At 45.5% G+C, this 23,278-nt stretch overlaps 2 protein-coding genes across 3 annotated transcripts in view; one reads left to right on the top strand and one right to left on the bottom strand.

The window, feature by feature from the left end:
• TMEM255A (transmembrane protein 255A) overlaps nt 1-2,359 on the top strand; it is a 49,248-nt gene extending 46,889 nt beyond the window's left edge. For both annotated transcript variants that reach the window (XM_004762068.3, XM_004762069.3), the window contains one exon: nt 47-2,359. In XM_004762068.3, the coding sequence (XP_004762125.1) occupies nt 47-205 (159 nt within the window). In that variant the 3' untranslated portion in view covers nt 206-2,359. The remainder of the gene's footprint in view (nt 1-46) is intronic.
• Nucleotides 2,360-3,730: 1,371 nt separating this feature from the next.
• ZBTB33 (zinc finger and BTB domain containing 33) lies at nt 3,731-11,397 on the bottom strand. Its single transcript, XM_045068268.1, has 2 exons — nt 11,168-11,397; nt 3,731-8,706 (listed from the first exon to the last, which is right to left on the bottom strand). The coding sequence occupies exon 2, from the start codon at nt 8,702-8,704 to the stop codon at nt 6,686-6,688; it is 2,019 nt and encodes a 672-aa protein (XP_044924203.1). The 5' UTR covers nt 8,705-8,706; nt 11,168-11,397; the 3' UTR covers nt 3,731-6,685.
• Between the last annotated feature and the right edge of the window lie 11,881 nt (nt 11,398-23,278).

Below are 23,278 nucleotides of genomic sequence, written 5' to 3' on the forward strand. Positions count from 1 at the left end.
ACTGCAACCCAGCTGCTTTAACTGATATTTCGTTTTTATTACACAGCATTCCGGTGTCTTCCCGTCCTCCCCGCCCTCCGGACTTTCTGATGAGCCCCAGTCCGCCTCGCCTTCGCCCAGCTACATGTGGTCCTCGAGCGCACCGCCCCGCTACTCTCCCCCCTACTACCCGCCTTTTGAAAAACCACCACCTTACAGCCCCTAAAGAGGAATGCCTGCTGGCTATTGAGATTATCGTGGCTTTTGTATTTCTGCTTTAGTGGAAGTGTGTAGGGTACAAAATTTAAAGTGTGATTCTTATGCATAAAGTTTTATGAAGGCCTGCCAAGCTAGGGAAAGATAGGGATGAAGCTTACTCATGTATCAGTGCAGAGCAGGGGTGGCTAGGCTGAACCCAGCGCTTCCAAAAAGGGCAGTGTGCACTCTAAGCAAGACTGGGGAGCCATCCCAGCAAGAAGCTTGTCCCGTTGGGACCTGGACCTGCGTTTCCCTATGGCTCCGCCTCGGTCCTCTGCGGCAGCGGCAGCGGGGCTTGCCACCTGTTCCACTTTGTGTAAATGCAATGTCGTCCTCAAACCCTCGACAGACCGCCACCCTAGCACCTTGGGTTAAGCACCCGGCTTATCTATAGGCCCTATCTTTCCCTATCACTGAAGTCAGTCCCTAAGGAAAATTTCCCAGCTGGAGCTACCCAGTGGTTCCAATGCAGAGAGTTTTGGCTAAGATTTTGTTTGCTTGTGTCTGGATGTCAAAAAACGCTGCCTGTATCTTGTACTCTTTTCTTCTCTGTGAGTATTGTAAAAATGGCTGTTGTGATCGTTCAGCTCAGCTTTCGTTATCAGTACCTCCCAAAGGGAAAAGTGCAATATTCCCTCGAGTAGTGGGAACAGGACTGATTGTTTAGGATGCGCTGAAATACAAAGACCAACGTGTGGGGTGTTCTGAGTCGATCTCAGTGACACATTCGATAACTTAAGAGACAGAGGTTCTGCTGCGTGGTGCAGTGTTACAGAAGACATTGGCTCTGGGAGATCTTACGGTTAAAATTCAGAGTTTAAAACGCTAGGCTAGGTTCTTGGGTAGTGATGATGAATTGTTACTAATCTTTGTGACTATTTAATCTTCAAATATTGTGCTTCAATCCCAGCAAACCGCACGTATCCCGCACCCCACCCCGAGAGAATCATCTGTATTTTAATGCCACTGCTCTTACTGGCCCTTTTTTCTGTTGAGACCAATCACAACAGTGTTCAAGATTATGAAAGTGTTACAATGCCGCTTTAAGTCTGCAAAACCTCAAAAGTAGCCAACTTGACAAATTCTTAGGTGTTACCGTAGATTTCACATCCATCTGGCACATTGTGGTAGGCGTTTGTATGGTTCTTTTAATTATGCATAGCTTTAAACCATCCACCTGACGAATTGAACACTTCGGCACCCATGCCTTCACTTCAGAAGGAACACTTTCACTGCGATCTTATGTAAACCTGAGACTTGAGTGATTTAAAGGAAGATGGATAATCCTACACTTGTATGATGTAAAAATACAGGGGCTACAGGAGGGTAGACCTAATTAGTTCTGCAAACACAGAACGCATACTGGAAAATTTTCCGGCCGATTTCGCTACCTCCCGACTTGATGGATTAGAGGTAGCAGGCAAATGCTGGTGCTCCCATCTACCTTGTAGACACCCAGCCATCAAGAATTATCAAGGCACAAGTGCCCTCATTGTTCACAGTAAATGTTTGCAAAGCATTCGGTTTAACTTCCGGCATTATGAATGATGTCTCATCCAGAGTTCAAATCAGGAAAACTAGAATCCTTTTGCATTATATAAAATTACTATTATTTTCTACAGTTCTGAGCATATTAAATTCTATTGGATTTCAAAAAGGGACTAACGACCAATTGACTTACTATACAAATACCAACTTGTAATAATGAAATTTCTTGCCATTGTTATTACACTCCCTTTTGCTTTAGTGAACATGAGTATTTAATTTTTTAAAAGGCACCATTACACAGTATATCCTACATTTATCACATTTCTTAAAGTGTTGAGACTGACTCATTTCTATGTATTTTTCTTACTTTACAAAATAACTTGAAACAGAATAGATTTTGTAACACTTAATTTGAGCAGCTTCTTTTTTTATTACATTGAATTATATAAAGTGCATGTTACCTTAGAAAAATTAATATTTGCTGCTTTACTCTTTTGCAGAACATTTGCTGTAATGAAGGAATTTGTATTTCTGATATGTACCTTGACTGCATTTTGTAATATTTACTGCTTTATTCCTAATTCTGCTTTGAAGTATTGAACTGGGCATGAAACATTAAAATATTAATCCAGAACCTCTACAAACTGGATGTTGCTTAAAATCTGTATCACTGCCATGTTGGAAACCCAGACTGCTTTTGTGATGTTTCAAATTAATAAAACTATCCTCCTCCGTATGCACTTACACGCGTCTTCATAGAACCCACAAAAGTATCACAAACACTCCAAGCAACTGACAACAGCCCACTCACTTTTGACTATTATGGTTCAAGGAACAATGGGAATGCGATGACCCAACATGTAAAGCCTTTTAGAAGGTATAAGAGGGACAGTGAAGTATCCTCCAGACTGAGAAGGCATTTTGAGACCAAACAAAGCAGCAAGCCAGCGAAGCAAGCCACTCCATACCGCGGACAGTCTGATTCAGGGTAATTCACTGAGGCGGGTAGTTGGGGGCGGGGGGGGGGCGGTCACTGTGGTGTGGGCCACAATCCAGGCACTGCACAGCTGCTCTCCAAAGTCCAGACCTCAACCCAGAGATTTTTTTTTAAAAAGATTTTATGTATTTATTTGGCAGAGAGAAATCACAAGTAGATGGAGAGGCAGGCAGAGAGAGAGAAATAGGGAAGCAGGCTCCCTGCTGAGCAGAGAGCCCAATGCGGGGCTTGATCCCAGGACCCTGAGATCATGACCTGAGCCGAAGGCAGTGGCTTAACCCACTGAGCCACCCAGGCACCCCTCAACCCAGAGATTTTACAGAGCACTGTGGTGAGGCCAAAGTATAGTTATCTAAAGTGGTGCCATCTGGGGCGTCGGTGGCTGAGCTGGTTAAGCGTCTGCCTTCGATTCAGGTCATGATCCCAGAGTCCTGGGATTGAGTCCCGCATTGGGCTCCCTGCTCAGCCGGAAGCCTGTTTCTCCCTCTCCCCCTGCTTCTGTTCCTTCTCTCACTCTCTCTCAAATAAAATCTTTCAAAATAAAAATAAAAAAATAAAGTGGTGCCATCTGTGTGCCAGAGGGGAGGGGAAGGAATTGTTAGCTCTCCTAGCTGTTTCGACAACTTTAGGAAAGACCAAAACAAGCCTTCCTACGTTCTGGTCAGGGCATACGTTAACCTCCAAGGGCCCTGGAACGTGTAGCCCTCAGGGAAGTCACTGCGCAGACATGAAGAAGACGGAGAGCCAAAGATGAAGTCAGTACTGTCAGCACCCCAAGAAACCTAGTGGGGGACTTTGTTGTGCTGCCATCAGAAATACCCTCTGAACTGAAAAACAAAATAGTAGAGTCTATGTCATTTCTTTCCTTTTTTAAAAGTGAGCTCTATGGCTAATGTGGGGCCTGAACTCATGACCCCCCCCCCCGTATGCTCCACCAACTGAGCCAGCCAAGTCCTCCAAGTCTGTATCATTTCTGAAAGATAACCTTGTAAAAAATACACTCGAAAATCAGAATTATAACATTTTATTTTTGCCATAAGAAGCTCTACGAACTAATACCAGGAAATGGTTAATGAAAAGTAGAACTTAAAGTCATATGATAGGAAAGATTGTACAAGTATGAACATTACAGTACTGGGTGGAAATGAACACGGTTTCGTATGATTGACAGAGGTGAGGAAGCCAGTGCTGTTGAATTAACATTTAATCCTTTAGATTAGGCATGCCTTGACAATACGAAATACCTTGACCATTTTTAACCATTTATCTTTTTGGTACAATGGGAAAAAGACAACATCAATTCCTCATAGTAGTTGCATCTGGGGGATCAGTACCGAGATGACAATGGTTATTTAAAATCTATTTTAAAGTAAATCTTGCAGGATTGCTATGGCATTTTAAAATCTTTGCTTAGTTTGGGCATTTTCATTTTGTCATCTCTTTCAGCACATTGGTATTTTCAAACGGTTCCTATCCAGAAGGTTTACAGGTATTTTAGTGTAGGAGCAAATTTGCAGCCAACTTGAAAGAAAAAAGAAGGAATTTAGTAGCCAGAAAGCGAAGTACAAAATAGGAAAACACCATGGTAAGTTTTAAACAGAATCTTGCTACAGATCTCCAACCCAATAAACACGGGGAGTGAATGGTTTTAGCCCCAAGGGAGTAGTTCACACAAACTCTTAACTTTGGATATAGAAACTTCTGAAAAAACTGAAGACCTTGACATACATGCAAGGAAGAGTCTTCTGGCAAAAATACAAGTTAACTTTCCAGTTTTCTTTCTCCCCAGAAAACTCTAGAAGACAGCTTCATTAGGCACAGAGTTTAAATTTTATACTCAAAACTGACACAGAGCACAGTAGCAGGGCATAATTCTGTTCTTATTCTTCAGAATGGACAGTTTTCCCTTACAGACTCAATACCTGGTTTGTCCTAATAGCCTTGTTAGAAACTCTTTAAGTTTTATTATGATCAACTAATTTTCCTAGCAGGTAAATTTGAAAGGTCTGGAAGCTCTGCTGGCTGTCAGTATCATTCACACTCACAGAAGTAATTATGTCTAACTGGTGAAAGAGCATTAATGAAACTCACAGATTTCCACCGGAAATATTTCTGAGTGCACCTTATAGTCAGAGTAACGTTGTCAGTATCTGCACAGAACCGAAACAGATAGTGATTCCAGAGATCCGAGTCTTAAGTTCTAAGGTAACTTAAACTTTTCCAAGGATTAGTTCGCAAAATGGTTTGAATGTTAAGACTCAGAACAGAAAACAGACAGATGCACATCATTCTAGCCCTCGGTAAGCAGAAGATTATAGCATTTTTCTTTCTCGTGTTATTGCAAATACTGAGGCCTGATACCCTCCGCTACCAACTGAAACACTGAAACCATTATCTTTGAATCTAGCTTACCATCAGAAGAATGATGTATACGTGAATTATGATTAAAGCTTTAAGTTCAAAGTCAAGAAATAGACTATTTTTAAAAATACATAGTTAAAGAGAAAGAAAATATCTATGTTAAGAAATATTTAAGTAAGGTTACAAAGGACTAACAACTATTCACAACAATCTTTTTCAGTATCTATTAATTTCTTTCCTTTGCAAAAAGTAATTTACAGAAGTTCAACACATTAATCCTGTTATAAAGGCTAGGCTATATATTTGTTCCAACCTGCTTCCTTTTAGTACTATCACTTCAGTGAGTTTTGACTTTATTCTCTAAGTGTTTTAAATATGTGTCACCTGAAAAGGAAGAAAGGTACACGTATTGTTCGCAAGATAAACGGGAATCAACAAGCCTATATAACATTACATATATAGTTTCTGATTGCTATAATATTGCAGCACTTTGCAGATGGAATGGAACTTACTTTAGAAGGGGTAAAAACCTAAAAGGTCTTGTGAAAGGAAAATCCTAGATCATGAATTCAACTATTTTGAATGAAAACTTTCTATTAGAAATTCTAAGTAATATGAACATTTAAAAATATATACCGGTAGCCTCCTGCCTAAAATATGTAGGAGTCTCATTTATGGAATCTATCATTTATAAAGATTTATACATAATGAAATATTTATTTGGTGGCTTTCGGATTCAAACTTTGAAATTTCGGAAGGGGACCGTTTTTAACCAGATGAACAAAAAGGGAACTCTCCATTCACTTCCACTCTCTATCACGTAAGAACACAAAATTCAAAACAAACGCAACAGAACTTTCCTCCTGTCTGCAATACAGAGATGTGTTTTCCATTAACATCTCTGCCCACAGAGGCCACAACTGCGAAGGTATATATACAGTAGTCCAGCCACCAAAGTTTTTCCAGACAATGGCAATAAAAGCAAAACTCAATTCTAATTAGCTAAAACTCTTTCTTCAGATGAGACACTTGTCTGTGCGGCCATTTTCATGGCGGGAGGGAGGCAGGAGGTTGCTATCCATTTGGACTAGCAGAATACACAACCAAGCAGACTTATTCTGCAATTTTCCAGAACAACTTTAGAAGTTCTTGTTTACTTTTTATGCCACATCCAAAACACAACACGCATTTATAGTCTCAATATGAAGAGAATTGAGAATTCAGCAGTAAAGTGCTAACACGGAAGGGGAACGTTGTAAGATAAACTAGGGTATGCTAAGAACTCCAGTTATTTTCAAAAAACATTCAGACTGCTTCAAATTCTATTCAGGAAACTATCTCTCCAAGCTTTTTTTTCTTCTTGCCTCTTTAAAACGAGCTGAAAGCTAAACTATACAAACAGATACTCGGGCGGGGGTATCTCAATCTCTACTCAAACTTTCAGAATATTTTGCTTCTAAAAATTATCAACAAATAATCCAACTAGACTGCCTTCAGATGATGTGGCAGATCAAATAAACTCGTTTTCACCTTAATTTGTTTTACAGATCTTTTGAAACCCCTGCCCCTGAATGCAAACCCAACTTTTGGAGTTTTCAAAGTTCAGTAAGATTCTGGTATTATAAATTCAAACTCGGTACTGCCATCTGTTACATTCTGTTTAAAAATTGAATCATTTTCCTGCTGAATAAAAATATCTTCCCAGGTCATCGGCTTGTTCTGAGGAGTAGATGCGGTCCCTGCTGCAGGGTCTTTCCCAGCATCGACCTTATAGCCAACAGCATCATCCTTCATTACAGGCATAGTGCCTGACCTATCAGAAAGATACGCATATTGTCTGATCTGCAGGGACCTGCATGGATGTAAACGATAAAGCTTTGAGTCTCCAGAAGGATCTTGACTATGAACTGACTTTATGTGCGAAGACATAAACTGATAGTTGATGAAAGATTTGCCACAGGCCAAACACTGGTACCTTCGCTCCCCTGTGTGATGAATTTCGTGTTTTGTGCGATATTCTGCAAGAGGAAATACCTTCTCACAGTAACGGCAAGGGTACTTCTTCTCCCAGGAATGAATGTTAAAATGTCTCCGCAAGCTTGTCAGACAGACATAGGACCTTTTGCACACAATACAGATATAATAGACCCTCCCATCTACTATTAACTCATAGTGATCATCATGTTTTACTTTCATACGTTTGTTGGGCGTCTCACCGCTAGATGTTTTTGGTATCTCATTCTCAAGTCTGGCCTCCCCTTCGTCAGGGTCATCTTTGACGGGGATCACTATGTCATAAGTATCTTCTCCGATATTTGCATAAACCTTGCAACCCGTCGACAAGCCTTCAATCTCGGTAGCTGTGTCTAAGGTAATGATCTTCTGACCCTCCATTAGATGCTTTGATCCTAAACCTGTATCATTAGTGTTTCTAGTAATTATATCTGAAATTTTTAAAGAATTGGAAAGTGGCTCTTGCAGAAGTGTAGGAATCTGCATCTTCTGTACCAACGATCCATCAAAAGTGGCATTCTGGGGGATCTCAGCCTGGGGGACCAAAGATGTATTACTGACCGCCGAATCTGGACTGGAGCTAATAGTGTCATCATCATCGTCTATAATTTCCTCCTCCTCCTCTTCATTGGCCTTGTTTCCTGTTATAACAGCACTGTTTGGTGTCTGCTGATTCTGCACAAGCAAATTGATTGAAGGAGACATATGATTTGGAAGTGATGAAGTGACATTTGGTGGTGTAGTAAGTGGTGTCTGATTTAGCAAAATAATGTTGGGAGTCAGATGTGTCGGGGCTGAAGATACCAGCAATTTTTCACTTCCTTGCGTCTGGCTCAGAGTTGCCTGATTCACAGATGTAGGAAGTTTCTGAGTAGGTGTGAGATTTGGTAAAGGGGGAGAGTTATTACTAGCACCAGGTGCAACATCTGAAATGGCAACGGAACCTGGGTTGGGCTGGACCTGAGCCACTGCATTGGTACTCGGCAAAGTCTCCTTTGCAGGCAGAATCTCAGAGCAGAAAATGACATCATCGTCATCATCATCTGAATCGGTAACAATGATCTTTTTTGTCTCGTAATCTTCAGCAGATAAGGAAAAAGACTCGGTTATAATAGGCATTATAGTGGCCCCGTTATCTTGGGCTTCATCTTTTGACTTTTGTATTTCAAGGTTCTTGTCACCAGAACCAGGAGGTACGGTTTCTGCATTACCGTCCTGAGAAGTACCTGAGATGCTTTTAACCTGTGACAATGGGACACCAAGTTCTGCTATAAACTTAACCCCTAACAGCTGCCCTGATTTAATCAATTCATCAAGTAAATCCGATCTAACACGAACAATTTTAGAACTATAGATATAATTGAGAATTTCGGCAAAGATCTCTGCTCTTATAAAGCTCAGTTCAACAACTTGCCCGGCAACTGAGAAGAGCTGATGGAAGTAAGTACTAGAAGCTGAAAGAATATTCCTGTGGGCCCGGAATTTTCGGTCCTCCACGATAACGGTAACGTCACAGAAGAGTCCATGGCCACGCTGCTCATTCAGGGAGTTCAGCAGACTGCCCGAATATTGAATGTCTGTAGCAGAAATCAGTTTTCTACTCTCCATGCCTATAAGAGAAAGGGAGGAGGAAGGGGTAGGAGAAGATTAGAAAAGAAAAACAAGAAGTACTTTATCATTTCAGAATGTAAGCTGCAGCACCATTCGAAGGTGTATTCAAATTTTAACTGAAGTTCGGCATAAATTTCTGGCTTGCATATAAACTGTTCATACAGGCTGGCTTTTGTACCATGCGTCATATCTCATGACTTCCCCCTGAGAAGAGACAAGTGAGTTTTTAATTGATCTACAGATCTGAGCGGTAATCTCTTCCTCTGAATCTCAGATACATGTGTCACCACTAAGCAATTTTTTAAGATTAGAATTAATTTTCTTAGTTCCACTTTTGGGTTCTGTCCCCAAGAAGACTCAAGGGTTCATTTTTAACAATCTTAAAAATTTAGGGAAAAAGCCTTCATCGTGAACACACAAAAGTTATTGCACCTGTAAACGAATGATTTAAGTGTCAGAAAAGCTTACTGTGTGCAACAGCCATCCTATACTCTTCCTAAATTTTAACTGATCCTAAGAACACATTCACAAAGTTCCTCCCTACAGCCAATGACCAAACTGTTTATAAACACTGACAATTATTACCTCCAGACTGCTGGTCAGTTTTCTGTTCTTATTTAAATCGGGGTGCCTCACCTAGATAAACTATGAAACATCTTTTTTGCTCTCTTCCTTGCCCCTTCCCCTCACCTCTCTACTCTTACAATCTCCAGAGGTGAAATGTTAGAGTGCCAAGCGAAGTCAACAGATGGTACTGTGAAAAAAATAAGACAAAGGAAAGGTCACCATTTCTTAATGCTTATTTGCATGAAAACATGAAACATTTCAATTTGTTGGTAAAGAATTATGTAAAGAATTACACACACTGGTATGAAAACTTTTTTTATACCAGATGTGTTAGTGAAAATGAAAACATAAACTTAATGGAGCAGAGCAGTTCCTCACTCTAGAAAAGGGGGTGGGGGTCAGTAAAGAGCAATGCTGTGTACCACTCCAAAACATTCTTTTTTTGCACGTCACAGAATACATTTGCAGTAACAAGGGTGCCTAGTAGCTTAAAATACATACATATATTATATATTTAATTTTTATGTATTTAACTTCTATAGAATATCTATACACACACACACACACAATTGGCTGATAAGTACTTTAGGTAGAGAAACACTTTTATTGCTAATATTCTTTCCCTTTAATGTTACCAAAATAGTAGCACTGTCCTCACAGTGCTTAAGTTATATACACGTGGAAGGCGGGGCGTCTCAAACATCTTCGAAATTTTCAAAACTGCAGCTTAAAAACAAAAAGTAAGCAAAAAGTCTAGAAATGAGGATTTGAAAGATCATTTGTTATAAGGCATTGCTCGTTTAACAGTACCAAGGAATTCCAGGTTACCCTAAAGGCACTTATTGCAAGGGTGACCTTTGGACAGCGAGCCAGCCACCAAGGCTTCCGAAAGACGGGGATTTCGACAGAAGTCGCTTTTAAGTAGGTAGACAGGTTTTCCGAATACGATTTTTGTCGTTTGCAAATGCGCTCTTGGAAGGAGGCAATGCATCAAACGTACGGGTCCAGGTGACACTGGGAATTGGTTTCATTTTGTTTAGATTTCCTCCCGCTTTTCCCCGTCAGGGTGGGCCCAGGAACCGCACAGATCGCTCTGAACCCACCCCGAGATCTGCGACCTGCCTCCGGAAAAGCCATTCCGCATCGCTGGGAGACAAACCCTTGACGGAAGGCAGGTGAAGGTGGAAAAGAGAGAAACGCCATCCGCGAGCGAGTAAAGCCAACCGACACGCGGCTCCCTGCGGCAGCTGAACCCCATCTTCCTTACTCCACCCCCTCTTCCTCATTTGCACCCAGCCGGCTGCAACCGAGGTGGGTTTTTTTTTTTCTTTTTTTTTTTTTCACCCCAATTCACACGAAAAGGCAGCTTCCTGCAAATCCAGATGGAGGTAGGAACGCACCGCCAGGGCGGGGGTCCGCCGACGAGCCGGGGAAAGTAGAAGGTGGCGAACGGGAGGGTGGGGTGTTGGGAGGGGATGAGGCCAAGCAGGCGGCATTGTTGTGCCCAAAGAAGGGGACGCAAGGGGAGGATGGGCCGGGCAGAAAAGCTCTAAATCAAAGTAGGGGCTAGGAGGAGAAAAGGAGGCACAAAAAGGCAGGCGGAAGGCGAGGAAAAAGCCAAGTGGGTCCCCGCGGTGGGCTCCCCATGCGCCGGGCCTACCCAGGGCACCGGCAGCCCCCCGGTCCCTGACGGCGGAGGGGACCGCGCCGCGGCCCTCGGGCTCGTCCCCTCCTTCGCTCCCGGGCCCACACAAAGAAAGGGCCGGAGCAGCGGAGCCTCCGACTCCGCGGCTTCCTGGTTCAAGTGAGGAGAATGCAAACGCAGGCGCGGCCCAGCGACGGAGGCAGCGGGCGCGCTCCCTCGCCGCTCCCGGCCCCGGGCCGGGTCCTCACCTGCTTCCCGGCGCCGCCGCTTCTCCTCGTCGGGCCGCGCGGACGGGTGGGAGCCCTCCAACGACCAGAAGCCGGACTCCGCGGCGATTCGGCTCCTTCTTTAAACGTCGCTCCAGTCTTGGTCGACGTCGACGCGGCTGCCGCCACCGCTGCTACAGCTGCCCCACGCCACCGACAGAGGGCACAGCGCGGGGGCGCAGCGCGGAAGCCGGAGGCGCCCTCCTCCTCCGAGCGCAGTTCGGCTCTTTCCGGAAGGGCCCGAGCTCTAGGCGGCCGCGTTTCGGCGCCCGGCGCTGCCTTCGGCTCCTTCCGCGGGGGGCGGAGTGAGACTGGGAAGCTCTGGGAACGTTCGGCCCTTTCCGGAGGGCGAAAGGGTGGGAAAAAGGGAAGGGAAAGATGGTGTTATGCGGTCGGTGTCCCGCGGCTGGGATCCTAAAGTCGGCACAACCTTCTAGGGCATGAAAACTTTTGGAGACCGTACGAGTTTCATTTCTTTTACAAGTTTGAAACGGCTCCGTTAGCCCGTCTCTTAGACGATAAACCACCTTGAAATAGAATCTGAATAAATATCACCAAGTCGAATCGATGGACTCAGGATGACTCAAGTTCTAGGATGACAAGTTAACAGCGGCATCCCACTATTTTTAAGAACTCAGTCTAGGGTTTGGACACCAGACTGCCTTCTAAGTTGAATACTAAATGATGCAGTGCTATCTTAATCCCTTCGTTTCAACTATCGTTTACTGACCACCTGTTTGAGCTATTCCAAATCTCCCGTTAGGTGCCGTGGAATACAAAAATGAGTAAGCCAAGGTCTCCTTTCCAAAGATCTCAGTAGATGGTTACACCAACGTCGACAAAAGTACCTGTGCAAGGTTATAGAACACAGAGAAGGAAATAGCAAACTAAATGTTCCCATTTGAGCTGTATCTTGAAAGAGGAATAAATCAACACTTGCACTGGTTTGTTTCTTTTTTTTTTTTAAAGCATTTTAAAAAATATTTTCTTTATTTGACAGAGAGAGATCACAAGTAGGCAGAGAGGCAGGCAGAGAGAGAGGAGGAAGCAGGCTCCCTGTCAAGCAGAGAGCCCGATGCGGGGCTCTATCTCAAGACCTTAGGATCATGACCTGGGCCGAAGGCAGAGGCTTTAACCCACTGAGCCACCCAGGCGCCCCTGTTTTTTGTTTTTGTTTTTTTTTTTTTTAAGATTTTACACATTTATTAGAGAGCGCGCGCTCGAGTGGGGGGAGGGGCAGAGAGAGGGAAAAACAGACCCCCCCCTCCCCCGCTGAGCAGGGACCACACAGGGGCTGGATCCCAGGATGGAAGGATCTCAACCTGAGCCCAGCCATTGAACCACCCAGGCACCCCTAAATTAATACTTCATTGTTAATTTATTATTTTTATTTACATAGCATTTCCTTCTCAGGTGGTTTTGGTGTCTGACGCATAATCGGTGTTCAATAATTGTTTAATGAATGAGTCCTGGTAATTTTTTAAATTTTATTTCTTTATTTGGCAGAGAGAGAGATCACAAGTAGGCAGAGAGGCAGGCAGAGAGAGGGAGGAAGCAGACTCCCTGCTGAGCAGAGAGCCCAGTGGGGGGCTGGATCCCAGGACTCTGAGATCATGACCTGAGTGGAAGGCAGAGACTTTAACCCACTGAGCCACGCAGGTGCCCCGAGGCCTGGTAATTTTTGAAAACCCTCTGGTAATACACTTCTGACTGAGTACCGTGATGAACTGAGCAACAGAATGGGTGTTTGGAGAGCAAAATCTCTCCCTTTAGGCTGATTATTGATCATATCCAACTAAGGAGCCAGAATATTAGATTTTGTCTTCAACAGTTAAGGCCTTTCACTACCTTCATACTCTTTTTTAAAAAATACGTATAGGATATGTCCTCTATTTCCCAATACTTGAATTTGCCCGTTTATCTTTCAGTCGGAATCCCTGTGCCTCCTTCGTACAAAAACCTTGCTGAAAATGTCCATCAGGATATTCCAGAATGAAAACAAATCTTACTGTATCTAATTTTCTTCAACATGAAATCAGACAAGAATGTCACCATTGATCCATCCCTAATCTATTCTACATTGTCAATAAAGTAAAGCCCCATAGAAAAATACCAAAGTGGTGTAATACAGTTGTATTTTCATGCGGAAATAAGAAATCCACATGAAATTCCTTAGGCTCTTCAAGATTTTGTATTGTGAGAAAACAGTGTGCGAGTTACTGCATTATTGGGCTTTTTAAAAATTAGGACTTAAAATTATGAGTTTCATTGTTTAATATAAAGACATTTCACAGGAAATAAGAGTCCACTATTGTTAAAGGAAACTAAAGCAGGTGGTTAGTATTTTCCTGGAACTGAGCACTTAACAAAATGAATTAGCAGATTTAACAAAACTAATTAGGAGATTAATGACCATTAATGACCATTTTCCAAAGTCATCCTCACCCAAAATTTAGGAGCAAAAAAAAAAAAGACGTTTTTAGGAACCAGGACAAAGTACTTCTTGAAAATTTAGAAACTCTTTGCCTTTCAGTAGCTTAGTTGACTAAAACTAAAATGAGATGTATCTTTGAAATACAGGTCACAGTGGTAGTAGCTGCACTCTTGATATAAAATGTTTGTTGGTTACCTCTCAGTAAACTGGAAGACATGATGTCATTTCTTTTACACCAGCATTACCAGCACCAAGGTGGCCAAGAGAATTGCCTTGCCTTTTCCCCTTCCCTGAAAGGGCTTTAAAAATGTGGAGCCCTGGGCGCTTGGGTGCCTCAGTGGGTTAAGCCTCTGCCTTCAGCTCAGGTCATGGTCTCAGGGTCCTGGAATCGAGGCCCACATTGGGCTCTCTGCTCAGAAGGGAGCCTGCTTCCTCCTCTCTCTCTCTGCCTGCCTCTCTGCCTACTTGTGATCTCTCTCTCTCTCTCTCTCTGTCAAATAAATAAACAAAATCTTTTGAAAAAATTTTTAAAATGTGGAGCCCCAACTAAGGTATAATGAAAACCTGATATTTAAAGGCAGGAAACCTTCTCTTCCCTTCTAGTCATGTCCCTCACCTGCCCCCCAGCCCAGCAAAAACTAAATTAAAATTTAAAAGCTACCTATACTCAAAGGGGATTCAATGATCAGGAAAGGAATTTTATGGTAGGAAAGCAAAGGACACCAAGAAATTTGAGTGACCTTCACGATTGCCTCTTGGACAAGATCACTGAAGAGTTTCATCACTTTTCTGTTTCTTGACCAGTCATTTCATCTTTCACTTTCTTTTTATCTGTAGGCTTAAGCCTACTTCAAATAACCCAGTAGATTTCAAAGGTATCAAGCATTTCACATTCTTGGGAAGGTTTTTGATTGGCTGATAATGGAATCAGTTAGGTTTTATAACCACATTGTCAGTGTTTGCTTGCCTTGTTTCAACTTGATTATGAATTTTTTGAGGCCAGCAACTGTCCTCTCCTGTATTAATATGCAAAGAATCTTGTGGGCGCTTAATATATATTCAATGGATGATGATAAAAGATTTAAAAAATGGCATTCATTCGGTTCATGCATAATAGAAATAATACCTTCCCACAGAATTGTTTTGAGTTTCAGTTTCCAAACCATGACATGCTGTTGACTGCTTCCATATCTATGCCTGGAACCCTGAGTCTGGAATAACCATTCATTTCACATCCAGAATTTGTCTCCTGTTGGTTGGCAGGTGCCTGGTTTTCCAGAAAGATGCAATTCCTCACTAACTTACTCGTGAAGCCTGACTTGATCCACTCAATGGTAGATAAATATGGCTACTTAATGTTGCATGAACGAGCGTCAGGTATGGAATGAGAGCTGGATATACATTTGCTTGTTCATCTCTATCCCCTTTTCTACTTAATCCTAACAATTTGCTCTTTAAGTGACTTGATACGGCTGCTTCTCTTTTTCTTCTTAAAGCCTTCCAAACTCAATTAGATAGGGACAGATAACACTCCAAATGGGAAACAGGGAGTGGACAATTGCTAACAATAATAGAATCTACAGAACAACACAACAACAACCAGGTAGCTTATTTCAAATATGAAAAAAATCGAGGGAAAATACTACCCATGAGTTCTTTGTGAAAAATTACTTGGCAATGTGAAATAAACTCAAATAAGAAATGAGTCAAAATAAAAAATTAAGAACTGACATTTTGCAGTAAGCCAATCTATTTAAATGGAGGACTAAGACCAAACAATGACTATGTGACAGAATGAAACCATTATAAACCCTGACACAATAAAAACCCATTTGTTCATATGTTCATTAAATACATATCATTTAATACCTGCTCTGTGCCAGGCAATGTTGTAGGCAGTGTGGATACAGTCAAAAAGATAAAGTCTCAGTCTTCATAAAACTTAGATTCTAATGGGAGAGACATATGATAAACATATATGCATATATTATCTAAATGTATAATATCAGATAATAATGAATGTTGTGAAGAAAATAAACAGTGTTAAGGGATAGAGAACTACCAGGTGCCACTGTAAACAGTGTGGTCATGGAAGACCTCTCTGAAAAGATAATGTATGAGCAAAGAACAGAATAAGGGAAAGAGCTATGCATATATCTGGGAAAGGACATTCTAGGCAGTGGAACATGTCAATTCCCCTCAACCAAAGATCACCAGGAACATGCCCATAGTTGACAAGTTGGGTTTAGTATTCTTTGCAGGGAGGGAGAAGGCTCACCATAGGGAACTGTGGGGTTGTTTCAGTAAGAAGACATTAGAAAGAACCTATTGTAGTATTTGGGCAATTTAGGGGATGATCTAAGGAAAGGGGAGCTCCTTCTAGATCAAATGCTGTCAGAAAGCAGCACTGTATGATTGGGCATCTCAATAAATCTTATTTCTAGGGAGGGCAGAAGAGAGCAGGAATAAAGCTGTAATTGATAAAGTAGCAGTAACCCATTTTGGCCAAGAGAGGGGATGTCTGGTGTTTTCTGAGTGACACAGTGACCTTTTTTAAAAAAGTCTATGATTAGAAAAAATTACAAATTGGTCTTGTTTTGCCTTAGTTCAGTCTCCTAGTGACTTTGTCTTAGGTTAATGTTATGTCCAACAGAAGAACATGGCCTGAATGCCCTGCTAGCTTCCAGATATCAGGGCTGCCTCCCCTTCCCCATTCTCAAACAGCAAGTAAAAAGCTATAAGAAATAAAATTTAGAGGACGTGGAGGAGGTACAACAGTGTTCTTCTCATCTTCAACCAAAAATAGTCATTTAATACTGCATTATTATTGTGCATGACATACTTATATTGGGTTGGCGGCCCTGAGAATGCAGGAGGAACAATAAAATGGCCTCCAGGCCGCCATCTTCCCCTACCCAGGACTTTCCTGCCAGAAGAACATCTGTCAAGGACACATCACCCTGAGTAAACCAAACCCTATGCGAGAATCAGAAACTAGCCACTTTGGGACTTTCCAACCCCCAACCTCTAACCTTACCAAATATGGTCATGAGCCCCTGCCCTGCCTTGGCCTAATAAAAGCTCACTCAACCCCTTCCCCCGCACGACTTCCCTGACTCTCTTTTCCTGAGTCGCGGAACCTCGCCCAAGGGCGCCTTTAATAAACCTTGCCTTGCGCCTATCTCGCCTGGTGTCGTGTGTATCTCACCTGTGAAACCTTACTTTTGGTGCCGAAACCCAGGAGGAGATTGAGCCCCCACTTCGGTGAGGAGGCTCTCTCCTGTCCCTATCTGGACCTGGACCTGCCTCTCCGAGCACCACTTCCGAGACTGTGGTGAGTTTCCCCTGATTCCGAGTCTCTCCGGAAAGCCCTGTCCAAATCGCGGCTGCATCAGGGCTGACCCCGCCGGTCACCAGGTGACCCCCATGACTCCGGGAGTTGGGAGACGTCCTAACCTCCACGGCAGTCGATACAGTCTTTCCGCAACCCAGTGTTGGACGAGGGGACGCCTTCCTCCAGCCCTTGGATTGCCCGGCACCGAATCATGGGGACCTCCCAATCCAAATTCAACTCCAAAACACCCCTAGGGTGTCTACTGGCTAAACTTAAGACCCTGGAACTGGACCAGGACCTGCGAAAATGACGTCTCATACATTGCGGTACTGTTGCTTGGCCACAATACCGATTAGACAATTAGTCCCAATGGCCTTTGGAAGGCACGTTTGATTATCAGATTCTCATGGACCTAAATAACCTCGGCAGACACCAAGGCAGATGGGCAGAGGTCCCTTATGTTCAGGCTTTCTGAACCAGTGCCCTCGTCTACTCCTACCCCTCCCCACTCCTACCCCAACTCCTGGAAAAAACTTACCCCTTCCCATCCTGGTATTGCCCCCACCGACTCTCCCCTTTCATCTCCTTTGAGGCCAACCCCAATAACTACATAAAGGGATTCAAATATCTGGCCCAGGCCTATGACCTCACCTGGCATGACCTACATGTGGTCCAAACCACCACCCTCACCACAGAGGAGAGGGAGCACATTCAGGCTGCTGCCCGAGAACATGCTGATCAGGTCCATCCCCCTGATGCCACCATGCCCATTGGCACTCAGGCGGTCCCAGCTGTAGAACCCGGATGGGACTATCAGAATGGCCAAGGTGGCTGCTGGTGCCACGACCGCATGGTCCAGTGCCTCACTGCATGCGGGAAGCCTCCAACAAGGCCATCAATTATGATAAAATTAGGGAAATCATTCAGGAACCAAATGAAAACCCAGTCATATTTCTAAACAGACTTACTTAGGCGCTGACTCAATACACTCACCTAGACCCGGCCTCCCTGGCAGGGGCGACTGTTTTAGCTACCCACTTGATTTCTCAGTCAGCCACCAACATTCGAAAAAATTAAAGAAAGCAGAGGAGGGCCCTCAAAATCCCATTTCTGATCTGGTGAAAATGGCATTTAAAGTCTTTAACTCCTGAGAGGAGGCAGCGGAACTTAAGCGCCAAGCCAGGCTCCAACAGAAGGTCCAACTGCAGACCCAAGCCCTGGTAGCAGCCCTGAGGCCAGCGGGTTCTGGGGGTCAACAGAAGGGAGCACCTAACTGTGCCCCTCCAGGGGCCTGCTTCAAATGCGGAGCCGAGAGATACTGGGCCCGTCACTGCCCCGATCCCAAAGCGCCTACTAGGCTGTGCCCTCAATGCTGCATGATGGGCCACTGGAAATCGGACCGCCCCAGCCTCGGGGGATCCCTGGTGCCTCCACACGGGGGTGACCCTGAGACGGTAAGTCCCGCCTTCCAACTACTCGATGGGAGGATGATTGATGAGGCGCAGACTCGGAAATCCCTCTCACCCACACCAAGCCCAGGGTCACACTCCAGGTAGCGGGTAAGTCCATTTCCTTTCTGTTGGACATGGCGGCTACGTATTCCGTCCTGCCTTCCTACTTGGGTCCTACTCGTTCCTCCCCGGTTGCAGTCATTGGAATTGACGGTACTTCCTCCACTCCAAAGGCCACCCTCCCCCTCACATGCAGCCTGGATGGATTCCCCTTCTCACACTCCTTCCTCATCATCCCTTCCTGTCCTGTTCCCCTACTAGGCAGGGACATCCTCCACAAGCTTCAGGCCACCATATGTCTCTCTCCCTCTCCTTTGACTTCTCACCTCATCCTTCCCCTACTCACCTCTGACTCACCCTCTATCCCGGACTGCCTCCCCTCTGTAGGCCTGCAGGTATGGGATATTTCCAGACCTGTAGTAGCAACCCACCACACCCCAGTTAAGACAGGACTCAAGGAAGAGTCTACATTTCCATCCCACCCACAGTTCCCTGTCTTGATGACTCACCCACGAACACTTAAGCCTGTTATCGACCGCCTCCAGCAGCAGGGTCTCCTTATCCCCATTAACTCTCCATGCAACACCCCCATCCTTCCCATTAAAAAAACCCTCAGGAGCCTATCGCCTGGTACAGGACCTAAGACTCATCAATGAGGCAGTAGTCCCACTCCATCCGGTGGTTCCCAATCCCTACACCCTCCTTTCCAGTGTCCCCCCATGCACTACCCACTTCTCGGCCCTGGGTCTCAAAGACACATTCTTTACTATCCCCCTCTATCCAGACTCCTATTTTCTCTTCGCTTTCACCTGGGAGGACCCTGAAATACATATCTCTGGACAATTAACCTGGACGGTCCTGCCCCAGGGCTTCTGAGATAGCCCCCATATCTTTGGTCAGGCCCTGGCCACAGACCTCCAACAAGTGCACCTTCCCCTCCAACAGTGGACCTTCACGGCCAGCACTCTCCTCCAATATGTAGATGCTCTCCTCCTCTGCTGCCCCTCCCTCCTTTCCTCCCAGGAGGATACCGCCACTCTGCTCAATATCCTGGGCACCAAGGGATACCGAGTGACACCTTCCAAGGCCCAACTCTGTACTCCCTCAGTCACCTACTTGGGAATATTACTAACTCCCACTTCCAAATCCCTCACAGGAGATCGTATCTGCCTCCTACAAGATCTACAACCCCCTCAGAACGTGGAAGACGTACTGTCATTCCTAGGACTGGGGGGGTTTTTTTAGACATTGGATTCCCAATTTTGCTATTCTGGCCCGGCCCTTATACCGGGCCGCCAAAGACACACCACAGGGACCTCTAACCGACCCAGGCTCTGTCAGACGCCTGTTCTACCAGCTCAGGAACCACCTCATTTCGGGACCGAGTCTGGCCTTGCCCAACCCTTCAAAGCCTTTTCATCTTTTCACAGACGAATGGTCTGGGCTGGCCACCAGCCTCCTGGCCCAACCAGCTGGTCCCACCTACGGGGTAGTGGCCTATCTCTCCAAACAACTAGATGTCACTGCCCAGGGATGGCAGCCCTGCCTCAGGGCCCTAGTGGCAGCCGCTTCTTTTACAAAGGAGGCCCTCAAACTTACCTTAGGACAGCCCCTCACGGTCTTCTCTCCCCATCGACTGGGAGACTTAGTCAGCCACAAGTCCTTGACACAACTCACTCCTTCCCGTCTTCAACTCTACCACCTGTTGTTCATAGAAAACCCCCAGGTCACACTCTGTCTCCCCTCACATAGATCCCACCACTCTCTTGCTGACACCCTCGTCTACCCTCACTCCTTCCCACTCCTGCTCTCAACTCCTGGAAGAACTTACTCACTCCCATCCAGGACTTTTGGATCGGCCACTGCCTGACCCTGATCACACTGTTCGTGGATGGGAGCTCCCTTATAGCGTCGGATGGACAGCAACACGCTGCCTATGCAGTGGTCACTCTAGACGCTGTCATAGAGGCAGCCCCTCTTCCCATTGGGACTACCTCTCAAAAGGCAGAACTTGTGGCTCTCACCAGGGCCCTTCACTTATCTAAGGGCCAATGGGTCACCATCTGTACTGACTCCAAATATACCTTCCTTATTATCCACACCCACTCTGTCCTTTGGCGAGAAAGGGGATTCCTCACGACCAAGGCAACCCCCATAATCAATGGGCCTCTCATTCCCAAACTTCTTGAGGCCCTCAATCACCCTACTGAGGTGGTTATCGTCCACTGCCATGGCCATCAGACCTCCAAGGACCCCATCTCTTTAGGGAGCAACAAAGCCAACCCTACTGCCCGATAAACGGCCTTAAACTCCTCACCAGGCCCCCTCCTATTTCTCAACACTCCCTACAGTCCCTCGTACACTGATGAGGAGATTCGGGCCCTTGAGACATTAGGTGGCAGGTTAGGTGACAAGGGATGGTATTATGTCCAGGACAAAATTGCCCTCCCGATTGGCCTAATCCACACCCTCATTACTGACATCCACCAGTCCCTTCACATCGGTCCAAAGGCCTTATATCAATTTCTCCAACCTCTCTTTCACCACCCCCTCCTCCAAAAGACCATTAAGGACGTACACCAGGCCCCCAAAACCTGTTCTGTGGTCAATGCCCAGGGTGGCCTCCGCAGACTGGGACCCACCCATCAGCTCCCTGGACACCTTCACAGGCTGGATCAAGGCATTCCCCACCGCTAGGGAAACAGCAGACGCGGTCACCACAATTCTCATCAAACACATTATCCCAAGATTTGGGCTCCCTGGAACCCTACAATTGGACAACGGACCAGCCTTCATTTCCAGCAACACACAACAAGTCTCTGCGAGCCTCAGCATTACCTGGAAACTCCATATCCCCTATCATCCCCAGTCCTCAGGTAAGGTCGAGAGGGCCAATGGCCTCCTCAAGGAGCAACTCACCAAATTCACACTCGAAACTTGCCTCTCTTAGGCAACCCTTCTCCCACTAGCACTCACCCGACTCAGGGCCTCTCCTCGCGGACCGTCAGGACTCAGCCCCTTTGAACTCTTGAACGGCAGGCCCTTCCTGCTCAATCACAACCTCCCTGCTTCTCCTCCACCCCTCCTATCCTATCTTCCCCATATGACCCTCCTAGGAGCCCTTTTAGGGCCCCATGGTGATGTGACCATCCCCGCCTCCAACAGCCTGGGTGGAGACTTCCCCCAGTCCCTAAACCCCGGGGGACCAGGTTCTTCTACCAGAATTTCACCCCAAATCTTTACAACCCAGGTGGACTGGCCCCCATATTGTTATTCTTACAACCCCCACCATGGCAAAACGTCCGGGACACCACCCGTGGGTACACATTTCCAGCCTAAAGTGAGCTCCACCACAGGATGGCTGGACTTCCCAGACCCTAGGGCTTACACGGTTGCAGATTTCCTACACCACTTTTCCTCACACTCCTCCTTCTACCCCCTCATAGCCGCCCCTCTGGTGACCCTGGTTTCAGGTGGTGCTTCTTCCTAGTGGAAACTTGGACTCATGGGAATACTACACGGTCTAGTCAGCTGGTCACCACAGATTGCCAGCCTGGAGGGTGCCAGCCCTAGCGGAAATGGCCATCCTCACTACCCCCCTCCCCCAATAGAAAAGGGCTGAATTACTTCCCCTGGTCATCAGGGGTCTCCTTAGCATCTTCCTTAGTGGCCACCAGACTGGGCACTGTGGCCCTAGCCCACTCCATAGACGCTACCCAAGATTTATCTGAACAGCTCTGGACAGCTGTCGAGGCCTCAGCCGAGTCCTTGGCATCCCTACAGTGGCAGATTAACTCAGTGGCCCAGGTAGCTCTACAGAATCGAGGAGCCCTGGACCTTCTCACCGCGAACAACGGAGGAACCTGCATGTTCCTCAATGAAGAGTGCTGTTACTATATCAGTGAATCCGGTATAGTCGAAACCAATATTGACACCTTGGCAAAAGTCTGTGACTCCCTCCATAGCCAGCCCTGCCCCAGAGCAACCCTCTCTTAATGGCGGCTCTTCCCCTTGACGACCTGGCTCCTCCCGATCCTATGTCCTCTTATTCTCCTTTGCCTCTTATTACTAATCATCCCCTGTGTTCTTGGCTTCATTCAGGCTCACATACGTGAGGTTTCCAGGGTCACTGTCATCCTGCATCCCTACTCCCGCCTGCCCACATCCGAGGAACCCTATGGCAATGCCCCCCTGCCAGCAGGAAGTAGCCAGATCTGAGTCGCTGCCCCTATTACACCAAAAAGGTCAGAATGTTGGGTTGGCGACCCTGGGAATGCAGGAGGAACAATAAAATGGCCTCCAGGCCGCCATCTTCCCCTACCCAGGACTTTCCCGCTAGAAGGACATCTGTCAAGGACACATCACCCTGAGTAAACCAAAACCTATGCGAGAAACAGAAACCAGCCACTTTGGGACTCCCTAAACCCCAACCATTAACCTTACGCATGCCCCTGCCCTACCCTGGCCTAATAAAAGCTCACTCAACCCCTTCCCCTGTGCGACTTCTCCCACTCTTCTCTCCTGAGTGCGGAACCTCCCCAAGGGCGCCTTTGATAAACCTTGCCTTGGCCTATCTCCCCTGGTGTCGTGTATCTCGCCTGTGAAACCTTACAACTTATACTAAAACATTGTTCATTGTTTATCAGAAATTCAAATGTAAGTTGGTCTACTGTATTTTTTCTTTTTGCTAAATATGACAACACTATAATAAATACTCTGTCAGCTGAGTAGAAGTACCTTGACTACTTTGTGCTTTTTCCTCCCATTCCCCATTTGGATTTTTAATTCAGGGTAGACTCAGAAAAAAAGATGTG

The sequence above is a fragment of the Mustela putorius genome, unplaced genomic scaffold (assembly GCF_011764305.1).
Source record: "Mustela putorius furo isolate JIRA1106 unplaced genomic scaffold, ASM1176430v1.1 tig00003901_pilon_pilon_pilon, whole genome shotgun sequence".
Taxonomy (NCBI): Eukaryota; Metazoa; Chordata; class Mammalia; order Carnivora; family Mustelidae; genus Mustela; species Mustela putorius.

What these genes read in the sequence shown, in the direction of transcription:
- ZBTB33 (XM_045068268.1), bottom strand. Translation starts at nt 8,704, where the DNA reads ATGGAGAGTAGAAAACTGATTTCTGCTACAGACATTCAATATTCGGGC.